Source organism: Salmo salar, chromosome 05, assembly GCF_965601325.2.
Source record: "Salmo salar chromosome 05, fSalSal1, whole genome shotgun sequence".
In the NCBI taxonomy this organism is placed as follows: domain Eukaryota; kingdom Metazoa; phylum Chordata; class Actinopteri; order Salmoniformes; family Salmonidae; genus Salmo; species Salmo salar.
The window spans coordinates 36,970,298-36,983,526 of NC_138295.1; the positions used below are offsets into that span (position 1 = coordinate 36,970,298).

The 13,229-nt window shown below is 40.6% G+C and overlaps 1 protein-coding gene across 1 annotated transcript; it reads right to left on the minus strand.

The window, feature by feature from the left end:
* Positions 1-138: 138 nt before the first annotated feature.
* Positions 139-9,326, minus strand: arl13a (ARF like GTPase 13A). The gene is made up of 10 exons (XM_014199754.3): positions 9,108-9,326; positions 5,109-5,231; positions 4,916-4,986; positions 4,549-4,798; positions 4,155-4,260; positions 3,624-3,832; positions 1,777-1,882; positions 1,322-1,598; positions 1,054-1,164; positions 139-959 (listed from the first exon to the last, which is right to left on the minus strand). The coding sequence occupies exons 1-10, from the start codon at positions 9,125-9,127 to the stop codon at positions 904-906; spliced, it is 1,329 nt and encodes a 442-aa protein (XP_014055229.1). The 5' UTR covers positions 9,128-9,326; the 3' UTR covers positions 139-903.
* Between the last annotated feature and the right edge of the window lie 3,903 nt (positions 9,327-13,229).

Sequence of the window (13,229 nt, forward strand, 5' to 3'; positions counted from 1 at the left end):
ATAGGAAACATGGTTACATATGGCTGAATTGTAGTTTGGGCTTAACCTATTGTTTGAACTGTTTTTGAATCTGGGTCAAGCAACAGAGCATTATCATCTTCAAGGTGAACAAACACAAGCACACTTCCAGGCATATGGTAAATTGTAAAGGACGCACGTGATTGTTTATTGTACATTTCAGTTTTGTATTTGTTCTTTCTTTAAATTGACCTGGTGGTGTTCTCTCTTAAAATTCTATTTTTCCTTTCACTGACCATTTTTTGTTGTTAAAAAACAACTTCTGTGAGACATTTTTCAAACAGTCATAAAAAGCAAATGAACATTACAAAAGCATGTCACCTTTTCCATGAAAATTACAATATAAACAGATAAACTTTATTCATATTTATAAGGAGGGATTCAAATATTTTGGCCAGTACATTGATCATGTTTGTAAACTGTTTACTTATACTGCAGAAAATTAAATAACCACTAATAAATACATATTTCATATAACATATTTTGGTAAGATAAAATAAACACACATTTCTCAGGGGGTGCATTGGCTTTGCAGTTCCTGCACAGTAGCAGCTAAAAAAAACATCCATCAAGTATTTTGAAATTGTCCTTCAAAAGCCATTGAAAACTCCAGTTGTAATCCATAAATTAGAAATGTGAGGTAATATAATGAAAAGGAGGTTGTGGAAGAGTTGCAGGGCATGTCTCCCTCTGTCAATCAGTCAGTCAGTCAGGTAGCTGTCTGGGTGGGTGGGTGGGTGGGTGGGTGGTTTGCAGGGAAGAGGCTGGGGGTGAGTCACTAAGGTGTCTCAGCTTGTTCATAAATCACTGGAGTGCTGCCCTTGCCAGGATAGCAGACTGCGTCATCACACACTGGACCCAGGACTCTCTCTCAGCCCGCTCCTCTCACTGGCCCTGATCATGTCGCTCTTTCAGAGCCAAAATGGCTTTTCGGTAAAGATCTATCAAGAAACAGGGAAATCACATATCTCAGACAGAGTCTCATTTTGGCGTTGCATTTCAGTGTGAGTTAAAAAGGAGAGACTGGGGGCTCACCAAAGGTCGCGGAGAGGTCAACTGGCTGGGAGTATGCTCCTGGCATCTTCTCAGAGTTTATCCTGTTCTTTTTCACTTTCACCACTTTTTTCTTCTTCTTCTTCTTGTCCCCTTTATCAACAGATGAGAAAATGTGAACGTTATCAACTCAGATGCACATTTCAATATTCAAAAGTACTAATAACATGTTGTAACCTGTTAATAAATGATAAAACATGCTCCAAGACATTGGAGACAGATTGTTGTGTTGTTTGAGGAGCACAGCTACCTTTATTTGAGTTGTCTTTGTCTTCGTTGTCAACTGATTCTGGGAGCTCTTGGGTCTCTTCCTTCACTTTGGCTTTACGTTTCAGCTTCCTTCGTTTCGGAGGTATTAGGGGACTGTTGGCCTTCTCTTTCTGCACACTGTGTTCCGGGTCCGCCTCTGTGCTACCTTCCTCCCCCTCCTCCTCCTCCGCATTCTCTCCTTCGCTTTTCTCTTCTGTGTCCTTAATCTTCCCCTGTTGTTTCTTCTTTTTATTAAGCCTCTTTTTCAGAGTGCTCTCCTACAATAAACAAGGATTTTCAGTTGACATATTCCAGCAATGAAAATTAATGTGCATATCCAGATGTACTAAAACTAGTAGATTGCTTTACTACAAATAATACATTTGAATCTTGTCAAGATGAAATGGATCTACAACTAAAGATTATCAGTTGATTTGTACATTTCAATGTCGTTACCTTTTTCAAGATGTTTCGAATGGGTTGTAGTGAGGGGGTCTTGGGTCTTCGGTCCTTTTCTTGAGGGCTTTGTACTTTGCGAAGGTCATTTTTGCTGGCACGGATTCTACACAGAGACATTTCACATGAGAAAGGGTCCATGCCATGATCCTAACATAGGCCATGTCTTTGAAATAGTTCATGGATACATATTCTGTGAATGCTGTCAACACATTGGCCAAGACAGATGATATTCTGGGAGTCTAACTGAAGGCACATCCCACTGGGCACACCATGTCATTTCAACGTGGAAATGTGGATAATAATTGGTTGAGAAGTTGATCAATGAGATTTCAACCTTTATTTACCGACTCAAAAAGACAGACAGAAGTTTGGGAATTCAACAATGTGTTATCACTATGCTTTCAACCATCTAAAAGGACAACAAAGTTAAAATGGAAATACAATGTCAGACATTTTGTATTTATACAACAACTTAATGGGTTATCACTGTGCTTTATCTAATAGCAGAACCAAATGGATTGCAGTTGAGATTACATTAAAAGTACATAGTGCAAGTGATCAATGTTGTTCAAGATTCTGCGCAGATTATTACAGCAATTGTGAAGATCTCCACAGACCAGCGAGCTTTGCATGCTATCTTGAACTTGCACGCTTTCTATGATTACATAAGAAGACATATATAGTTCCAGTAACCTCAACATTTGTCCATGGAAGTGTTACTCATTTTAAGGTTGAATAAATACGGTTGCATTCGTTTGTAAGATAGCCTTTACTTTAGGCTATTTACTGTACTAGGAAAAGATTATTGATTTGTGTTTGGTTGACATTGCAACCAAATGTCAACATTTAAAGGATATGCTTGGATAATTTCATTTGAGCCACTGGCTTAATCCTATTATTTAACTTGTATTTTTGGTTTATTTGGAGACGTGAATCCAACATATAACTTGTTTACTTGTCTGGAAATCTACCAATCCTCCATCGTTAACACAATGGAAAGGTCAAATGCTTTATTATCTAAACGTTGAAAGTGCGTGGGCAACGGAGAGAAACAAAATGGTGCAGTTTGAGGCCATGTGGCAAAGAGTGATACGGCCACTGGAGATGGGGGTGTGAGCAGGTGGGTCTGGGCAGGGGCGATGTTGTGGATGTTTGTGTAAGTCTGTATGTTGTCATTTGTATGTATATGTTTTGTATTGTAAAACAAAAAATCATAAATAAAATCTTTGAGCTATTGTTTAATAAAATATTTAACAATAGCTGTTGATGACTTTGCAAATGCTATATAGGCTTAAATAGTATACCTGATGAAGTTGTACCTAATAAGTATGGTTTCATTTCATTTGCTCTGTTAAACCTACCCTTTGGAATGACTTCAATAGCAACGGTGAATATATTTAGTTGTTAAGGGATCTATCAATAATCATTCTCACGATAGCACATTGGTAGTAGTCAGTGACAAATATCAAAGCTGGGCTTAGTTAAAACTCTGGATGGGGAACCAATTGTATAGCTTTAGATCAACTCTCCAGTAGGAGGTGCTGCTATTTAAAAAAAATTGTGTATAGGACGTTGAAGATCTGACATTGTTTCAAAGGTACAAATTCAACATATTTTATACAGGGTGTCTATCTTGAAAATGGTATTGTAACCTGAAATTTCACACTCAAAACGACAGTTTCCATTGATTACTTTTTAAAAATCCACGTCACAATACGTTGACAAATTACGTTGAAACATTTACATTTACATTTAAGTCATTTAGCAGACGCTCTTATCCAGAGCGACTTACAAAGTTGATTCAACCAGTTTGTGCCAATTGGGATAGTTATGGTCGCTCTTACCTTTCCTCTTTGGGCTTGCGGCTCCTCTCTATCTTCCCACGCCTGTCCCTCTCGTCTGGTGCTAGAGGTCTCCTGTCCCTGATGTCCCTGATTATGCGAGAACAGAGTTCTGGGTAATCCAGACTGACAGCACGCAGAAGCCAGCGAAGACCCCGCAGTGTCTTCCTGTCTGTCCACCTCCGCAGGTCCATTAAGGCTGAGCAAGGCTCCTAGAGCGAAAAGGCACAACATAATCAAATCTATGTAGCCTACATGTATTTCTGTCTGTCTATGTATCTAGCTGTCTCTTGAACATAATAAACATAATCTGTCTGTCTGTTTGCCTGGCTGTCTGTTTGCCTGGCTGTCAGTTTGTCTGGCTGTCCTGCTGTCTGGCTGTCTGTCTGGCTGTCTGACTATCTGGCGGTCTGTCTGGCTCTTCTGTCTGGCTGTCTGTCTGGCTCTTCTGTCTGGCTGTCTGTCTGGCTCTTCTGTCTGGCTGTCTGGCTGTCTAGTTGTGTGGAGAGTGGTGTGTGTGAGAACTAGACTCACAATGTGGCACAGAGAGCGGCTCTGGTTCACCAGTCTCTCCAGAGACAGGAGCTCAATTATCTCACTTCCCACCAGGGCATTCATCTTGTCTTGCTTGTTGGCCAACCTAAAACACAACACAGTTTATTCAGTGGTTTAAAAAAATGAAAAAACTACACTGAAAGCACTAATCAGTTTCGCTACTGTCCTTCCTTGCCCACTGTACATGGCAACACTAAGGTTTTAATGTAGGTAGTATAGATTATCTGTCACTTTGTCCTGTACATCTCATCGAATATTGTATAACATACTTACAAACTAGAAATATAACAAATATAACTTTACTTTTTATTTTAATGTTGATCAAGTATTCTATTCACATTAACTCAAACTTGACATAAGAATTAGTCCTTACACCAGTAGTGGTTTTCCCGCCACTCTAGGCTGCTTCAGCAGGTCCGTCAGAAGTTCCTTGACCTCTTTAATCCTCTGCCGGTCACTGGAGTCCACCACAAAGATGAACCCATGGACCTCCCCATAGAGATCCCTCCAGGACCCCCGCACCTCCGGGGCCCCACCGATGTCCAGCAGGGTGACCAGGAAGTTCTCCACTCTCAGCTCCGTGCGGACACACCCATGTGTTGGACCCACGTCCACCGGGGGCACTGCAGACAGCGAGAATAGTTACAAGAGGACCTCAGTCAGCCATACGCAGATTTCTGTGAAATGTCTACTGCATGGTTACTGTTAATTGCTTTCTATTGAAGTCACTGTTACATTACCTCTTAACATCCCCCTGACAGTGGATGTTTTTCCTGCTTTATCAAGACCGACCACGAGTACATTGACTTTCCTGTGTGAAAATACGAGATATGGGGCTGGGGGTTAGCATATGGAGCAATTTAAGTCAGAGTATTTGTAATCGCAAGTGACTGAGGGACTGTGTTAATCCATTTGAGAGAAAGTCATTCTTACCTGATGGGTTGCTGGATTTTGGAGACCCAGCTGCAGCAGTTGGTTATCAGGTTGAACATGTTCAGTTGTGGTGAAACAGAGCAAGGTGCGCACAGCGGCAACCATCTTCTCCTCAGTCCCCACCTGAAAGAAGAGCTCATTATGACACAGGGCCGACGTGCAAACCATAGACTTACAGGACGACCGGTGCTAAGTCAGCTGAGGTAACAGAGGCTACTGTCAGGTGATCAGTGCCAATAAATCCCTGAAGACTTCAGAGCCATTTAGATCTTAAATGTAAAAGTCGATAATTTCTTTACTGTTTGAAATCTTTTTGACAATGGTTAATATTATCTGTGTGACTATATAAACTGCACTCTTAGAAAAAAAGACGCTTTGTTGAACGTCAAATGGTTCTTCGGCTGTCCCCAGAGGGGAACCCTTTGAAGAACCCTTTTTGGTTCCAGGTAGAACCATTTTGGGTTCCATTAGGCCCTTTCCACAGAGGGTTCTACATGGAACCCAAAAGGGTTCTCCCTGGAAACAAAAAGGGTTCTTCTATGGGGACAGCCAAAGAACCCTTTTGGAACCCTTTTTTCTAAGAGCGTGGGTTATAGTACCCGGCTAAACTAGGTAACATTGTTTGTACCTACAGTGCCTTCCTATCCCTTTCGGGATACACTATTCATTGGGTCTGTGCATAACCTGCTTACTGTATATCCTTTTTTCTATCCCAATAAACTGTCCATAAACTTGTCCATCGGTTTCCACCATGGGGTTTGTTTTATTGTTTTACAATGCACAGCATAAATGAATATAGACTCAACTACATGTTATGGAACTATGTGGCTGACCTGGCTGGCACAGTCTGATTGTCTGATCACATTAAAACACGGTAGCCTACCAGTTGTCTGACAAATCTTTGTACCTGTGTGTAGTCTGCCACAGTCGGGTTCTACACAAACAGCAGGTGTGTGTGTCTGTCCGTCTGCGGTGTGCTAAATAAATCCAGCAGGTCTCAGCTCTCTGCCCTCTGTATCTGCTCAATCTCCATAAGCTGCCTAAACCCAGACTAGTCAGGTAGAACATAAACTAGCAACAAGACTTCAAACTACAGCAGGGTTATCCAACTGGCGGGACGCGGGCCAAACTTGTATAAAAAAATAAAATAAAAAAATAAATAAAAAAACACACACACACACACGTATATACACAGTTGAAGTCAGAAGTTTACATGCACCTTAGCCAAATACATTTCAACTCAGTTTTTCACAATTCCTGACATTTAATCCTAGTAAAAATTCCCTGTCTTAGGTCAGTTAGGATCACCACTTTATTTTAACAATGTGAAATGTCAGGATAATAGTAGAGAGAATGACATATTTCAGCTTTTATTTTTTTCATCACATTCCCAGTGGATCAGAAGTTTACATACACGCAATTAGTATTTGGTAGCATTGCCTTTAAACTGTTTAACTTGGGTCAAACGCTTTGGGTAGCCTTCCACAAGCTTCCATCAATAAGTTGGGTGAATTTTGGTCCATTCCTCCTGACAGAGCTGGTGTAACTGAGTCAGGTTTGTAGGCCTCCTTGCTCGCACACGCTTTTTCAGTTCTGCCCACAAATTTTCTATATGATTGAGGTCAGGGCTTTGTGATGGCCACTCCAATACCGTGATTTTGTTTTCCTTAAGCCATTTTGCCACAACTTTGGAAGTATGCTTGGGGTTATTGTCCATTTGGAAGACCCATTTGCGACCGAGCTTTAACTTCCTGACTGATGTCTTGAGATGTTGCTTCAATATATCCACATCATTTTCCATCCTCATGGTGCCATCTATTTTGTGCACCAGTCCCTCCTGCAGCAAAGCACCCCCACAACATGATGCTGCCACCCCTGTGCTTGGGGGTTGGGATGGTGTTCTTCGGCTTGCAAGCCTCCCCCTTTTTCCTCCAAACATAACGATGGTCATTATGGCCAAACAGTTCTATTTTTGTTTCATCAGACCAGAGGACATTTATCCAAATAGTACAATCTTTGTCCCCATGTGCAGTTGCAAACCGTAGTCTGGCCTTTTTATGCGGTTTTGGAGCAGAGGCTTCTTCCTTGCTGAGCAGCCTTTCAGGTTATGTCGATATAGGACTCGTTTTACTGTGGATATAGATACGTATGTACCTGTTTCCTCCAGTATGTTCACAAGGTCCTTTGCTCTTGTTCTGGGATTGATATGCACTTTTCACACCAAAGTACGTTCATCTCTAGGAGACAGAACGCATATCCTTCCTGAGCGGTATGACGGCTGTGTGGTCCCATGGTGTTTATACTTGCGTACTATTGTTTGTAATGATGAACGTGGTACCTTCAGGCATTTGGAAATTGCTCCAAAGGATGAACCAGACTTGGCTGATTTCTTTTGATTTTCCCATGATGTCAAGCAAAGAGGCAGTGAGTTTGAAGGTAGGCCTTGAAATACATCCACAGGTACACCTCCAATTGACTCAAATGATGCCAATTAGCCTATCAGAAGCTTATAAAGCCATGACATCATTTTCTGGAATTTTCCAAGCTGTTTAAAGGCACAGTCAACTTAGTGTATGTAAACTTCTGACCCACTGAAATTGGGATAATTTGAATTATAAGTGAAATAATCTGTCTGTAAACGATTGTTGGAAAAATTACTTGTGTCATGCACAAAGTAGATGTCCTAACCGACTTGCCAAAACTTTCGTTTGTAACAAGAAATTTGTGTAGTGGTTGAAAAACGAGTTTTAATGATTCCAACCTAAGTGTATGTAAACTTCCGACTTCAACTGTATATACAATCTAATTTTGGAAATCTGTTACTAAGTATTACCACGCGTAATAGAGAGATGTGATTGTACACAAATGTAAGCATGGTTTGAAATGATTATGTTTTAGTCAAGTATTACATCTGTGGTCAATTTGCAGTCTTCAAATGACGTGTAATTGTGGGTGTGTTCATAAATTCAGTGCACTCCGGCGTTCGTAGATTCAGAGCGCTGTCAGATTGTCCGTTCTTAAATTCAGAGCGTTTCACTCTCGAGGCGTTCAGAGCCACAGTAGGGTTGATCCGAGCGTTTTGTCACAACGGCAGTCAAGCACCCAAGCTGACTGGCTAAAGTTGGCTAGCTACTTCCAGTCACAAATGAGAAAACAACTCACTCTGTCATTTTACTCGCCCTAGCATAGCTGGTTAGGCTGATGTCATGATATCTAGAGCGTTGTGGTGACTGTAACTGTGCTGCTGGCAACAATTTAATACTTTTTTTGCCGACGTTTACTGACACCGGTCATATTCAACGGGTGTTGCACATTGGGAAATTCGTCAGTTATTCTGCACTCTGGCTCATTCAGACAGAGTCCTCTGAAATCGGAGTAGATAGCCAGAGTGAATTTATGTTTCCCCCTCGACGATCCGCGCAAGAAAAGAATCGGCCCAAAATTGATGATCCCTTACCTACAGAATAGATTTTCAATATTCATATTGATACGGTTTCGGTGTCAGGTGAATTATTTATATAATAAATATTTTCGTCCCTATACAAATTCCAATGTAGCAATAAAAGGCTATTTAAGTTCAGACATTTAGACCATAAAATTGCAAATTAAGCACTTTGTCAGAATAAAGTAAAAGAAAACTCTGACTGGAATAAAACACGTTACTGACTGCAATGATGAATATTGATATGGTTGAATCTGAAGACAAGTGTGTGCTTTATTAGTTTACGGTGATAACCATGTGTACAACTTTTTAATGTAAACAATGTGCAACAGCCTAAATGCATTGCCCATCATAGAAATTATGCAAAGCTGTATTAGTCCATGACAAAATATCCAATTCACACACAGCATTGTTCACTCAAAAAGCCGTTCATATTACTTGTTTAATCCCACAAGTAGAACACTTTCACGACTGTTCTCAGGGGTAAATCTATGAAAATAGAAGCCACGTGAAATGATAGATAGAATATAAATAAAATAAAATCTCAGCATACTTACAGTAGGATGTCAGTGTCCATACGTTTGTTTGAGTGTGTTTCTCTTGTGGCATCTTGTATGTGCCAGATAACTAATTAGGGCTCAATAATTCCACTAATCCTGTGGTCACCTCATGTAGGTGATGCAACCTGGGAAACACAGTGGTAACCTGTCCACCAATCATTCGGGTGTTTGTTAGATCTGCCTTCAACCGGATAGGTTGCTCTACTGTAAAGGTCCAATGCAACCGTTTTTATCTGAATATCAAAGAACTTCTGGGTAACAATTAAGCACCTTACTGTGATTGTTTTCAATTAAAAGAGTTAAAAATAAACAAAAATAGATTCTTAGTAAAGAAACATTTCTCAAGCAAGAATTTTGCTAGAACTTTCTGGATTTATTCTGAGTGAGTAGGGGAAAACTGAGAACTAGCTGTAATTGGCAGAGAGGTTTGGAAGTATCTTTCTTATTGGTCTATTAACAAATTTACGCCAATGGTGATGTCACCAGGCAGGCCAAAACTCCATCCCAGCAAAACATGCTGGCATTTCAGGCAGTATTTTCAAACAGCTCTTATGCTAAAAGGGTTTTATGATCATTTTCACAATTTCACAATATTATTCCAACCACATAGGGTGGAAATATTTATACAATTAATCACGTTTTTGACTGCATTGTGATTTACCTTGGCCAGATTAGGACACTTGCTCATGGCCAATTCTAGCAAAGATGTCTAATTCTGTAATTTTTGTGACATCTAGTAGTGATACATACCCTTCCTTTAACAATGGAAGAGAGAAATCCAGATTACTGGTACTACCAGAATCCTCTCACATTTTATTGACTTCAATTTGACCTATGATCACTTGTGATGTCCATAGTGAGTGGATAGAGAGGTGGTATTTTTACACTGATTGAAATCAAACTCGATAAACATGCAGTATGAGGCAAATGTAAGTATGTTTCATTTTTTTGTATGGCTATTATTGCTGCCTTGTAACATTGTAACATCTTTACAAGTTGATACATTATTACAATGGCCACTAGATGGCCTCAATTTCTATGGAATCATTCGCATAATGAGGGCTGTGATTACGTCACGGTGTGTGGTTTCGCTAAACAAGAGCTGACATAGGGAGGAAAGAATTTGCCCTGCAGTCTGTCTACTCATGACAAAAAAATAAATAAAAAAATCCCCAAGCGAACCTTCTTAACGACCCACAACAATACTAACGTATAAATGAAAATGGTAATTTTAGAAACAGTTAGTCCCAGTACAGTCAGTATGCAAAATACAAAGTAAAATCTGAGAGATTTGCTCACTTTAACTGTTTTCCATAACAAGGATAACATATCCTGGAACTGCCCTTTGTGTACACCCTTCATCTCGTTAAGTCATTACCCCAGTGTCCAATCAGGCATGGGCTTCATCTGCTGACTAGACTCATCCGAGGCTCTGACCACTGCGTCAGCTGGCAATGACACACACATAGACACACATACACACACACACATACACACACACACAACACACACACACACACACATACACAGCAGCAGAAGCAGCAGCAGCAAAGGCTTAGCACAACATTCTTATGCCCTGCCTCATATACCCATGGCCCCACGTACCTAACATCTCTGAGACCTGACAGCTGAATTTATGTCTGAGGGTTATGTTCCCTCTGAAGTCTCTCTGCTTTCGTTTAGAATGATCTATTAACTAGGGCTACAGAATGTTACTGCGGAATAGTACACAATTGAACATCTATATGCCTCTGATGACTGTTGGACTTACTGTTTCAAACTGATTTAATTCGTTTGAATCCGCGCCTTAAATGTCTTCAGCTTTTTGTTCAATGACGGAATAGGGAGTATGTGTGTACATACAGGGTGGGGTCCTAAAGACCTGTTAGGCCACTAATGACAGGGCCTTGGTTCTACACTGCCGCCTTCCTTCCAGAAAGTAAACAACCACTACGGTTTGCAGCCACTGACCCGCAGCGCTGTCTCGCCACTCACATTCATTAATAATAGGAGGAGGGCCTCCAGCGGACATTCACAATGCAGCGCCCACATCACCGCCTGTCTGGGACCCATCTGGTTACACTGGGGGAGGGATTTTCATTTTGGGCTGAGCTATGGGTAACATTGTGCCTTTGAGCTATTATTGTACTGCTCTGGAAAAACATGAATGTTTAATCTGGGTTAGGGCTTTCATATGGAAAACAGTGCCCTGGGATCATAATACGAATTCAAAAATGAGATAGATTTATCCTCCAAACGAATGTTTTTAAAACAATCTACATAACAGTCTGTATTTTAAGTACTCTGTTGATGGGCACAACATCTTATTTCAAGCTTAGCGACAGTTTGAAATGACTGGCCAGATTGAAGTCAACATTAAATTAAAGGAACCACATTTGCACTGAGGAGCAAAAGCAAAAGGTGGTCAAAGGAAGCAGATGGGATCCCTCTCATAGGACTAGCACCAATTCTAATCATCCCTGTTTGCACAGTAGCCCGAGCAAACAGAAACCCGTTTCACTAGGTTCCATTCATTCTAAAGGATGTGATGTAGTTGGTAATTTGTTTACTAAAATGTAGTACCAAGTGTAAATGTAAACCAAATGCAACACTGTGTCAAGTCAGGGAAATACAAATCCTCAATTTTGGGGAATGAGCTAGCCTGGCCTTCCCACAGCTCATGTTGACATAGCAGCGTTCCACATAGCTCTGGTGCTGTAACAGGGCCAAGTCTGTCCTAGTGGTGGTGTGATAGCCTAAAAAGGGAAACAGGACAACTGATCTATCTGTGCTCCTGCCCTGCACAACACACAGGCACTGCGAGAGAGAGAAGGTTGAGATGTACTGTATATAGCTGGCTGTAGTAGTGTTTCTAAGCTGTCATGATTTGTAGTAGCCCCACCTGCTTCAATAACCTTCTGAAAGTAATTGCCCAAGATGTCTACTTTTTTCTATTCAGCTTTTGTGATATCCCCACATTAGCATTGGGTCTTTCGTTATAGTTTTTTAGGATCGAAAACAGTGATGGCACTCTTATTGAAAATAGTCAAGTATAAATAGGTTACAAGCATGCACTCTCGATGACATGCACACAGCTGCACGCAGTAAGCGTATAAAAAGGCTCAGGACCCAGGAGCAGTGGGAGGTAGCGCTCACCCTCCAAGACCTATGTGAAGCTAGCCACAATAACGGTTAACCACAATAGTGGCATTTGCGGTTCGCCTACAAATTAAAAGTTCCCAATTGAACGTGACCCATTGAAAGTGATGCCATTTGAACAAGATCAAGTTTGGGATGTTGTTATATAAATTCAACAAAATACAATAATTAGTTAATTTGACCCCAAAAAATAAATTAAAGACAGCTGAAATTGCACTGTGGATTTATTTGACTTCAGAATTTCTTTGGACGCATACTTATATTTCACTGTACTGCCTTACCTGTGGATTGTGTCTCCATGAAATGGTGTATCAGCCTACTCAGTGACACGCACAGAACATAACTGTGAAGGGTTTACCCAAATATTAGTGTCGTAGCTCTTATTAGGTAAGACTAGCTGTCGCAATTGACGTCGGGCTAATGGGGATCCTAATCAAATCTTTTAAGGGACTTTGTGGTAAACCACCTCCCCAGTCAGCCTACTGTGCGTTTTGGCATTCATATTTCACTGTAGAGCCTTATAAATGGATTGTGGATCCATGGAATTGTGTATCAGTCTACTCAACCCAACTGTGAAGAGTTTACACAAATATTAGCATCGTAGATCTTATTGCAGGTCTTTGACACCAGTGTGAACTGAGACACGTTAGTTCCCAAGTCAACCTACAATGTGCATTGAACATTCATATTGCAATGTTCAGCTTTACCGATGGATTGTGGATCCATGGAATTGGGGTATCAGTCTACTCAGTGACACCCACAGAACATAACTGTGAATAGTTTACACAAATATTAACATTGTAGCGCTTATTAAGGAACTTTAACTGTGGTAATTCCCCTCATTATTCAGCCTATTTACGCATATTGACATTAATATTTCATACCCCCATTTCATGGATCCACAATCCATACGTAAGGCTGTACAGTGAAAAATGAATGTAAACACGCACAATAGGCTGA

Coding starts and splice junctions, on each gene's coding strand:
- arl13a (XM_014199754.3), bottom strand. CDS start 9,127: ATGGACACTGACATCCTACT. Junction 4,799..4,915: donor TGTCAGGGGGATGTTAAGAG/GTAATGTAACAG, acceptor CGCTGTCTGCAG/TGCCCCCGGTGGACGTGGGT. Junction 960..1,053: donor TGACCTCTCCGCGACCTTTG/GTGAGCCCCCAG, acceptor GTTTCTTGATAG/ATCTTTACCGAAAAGCCATT.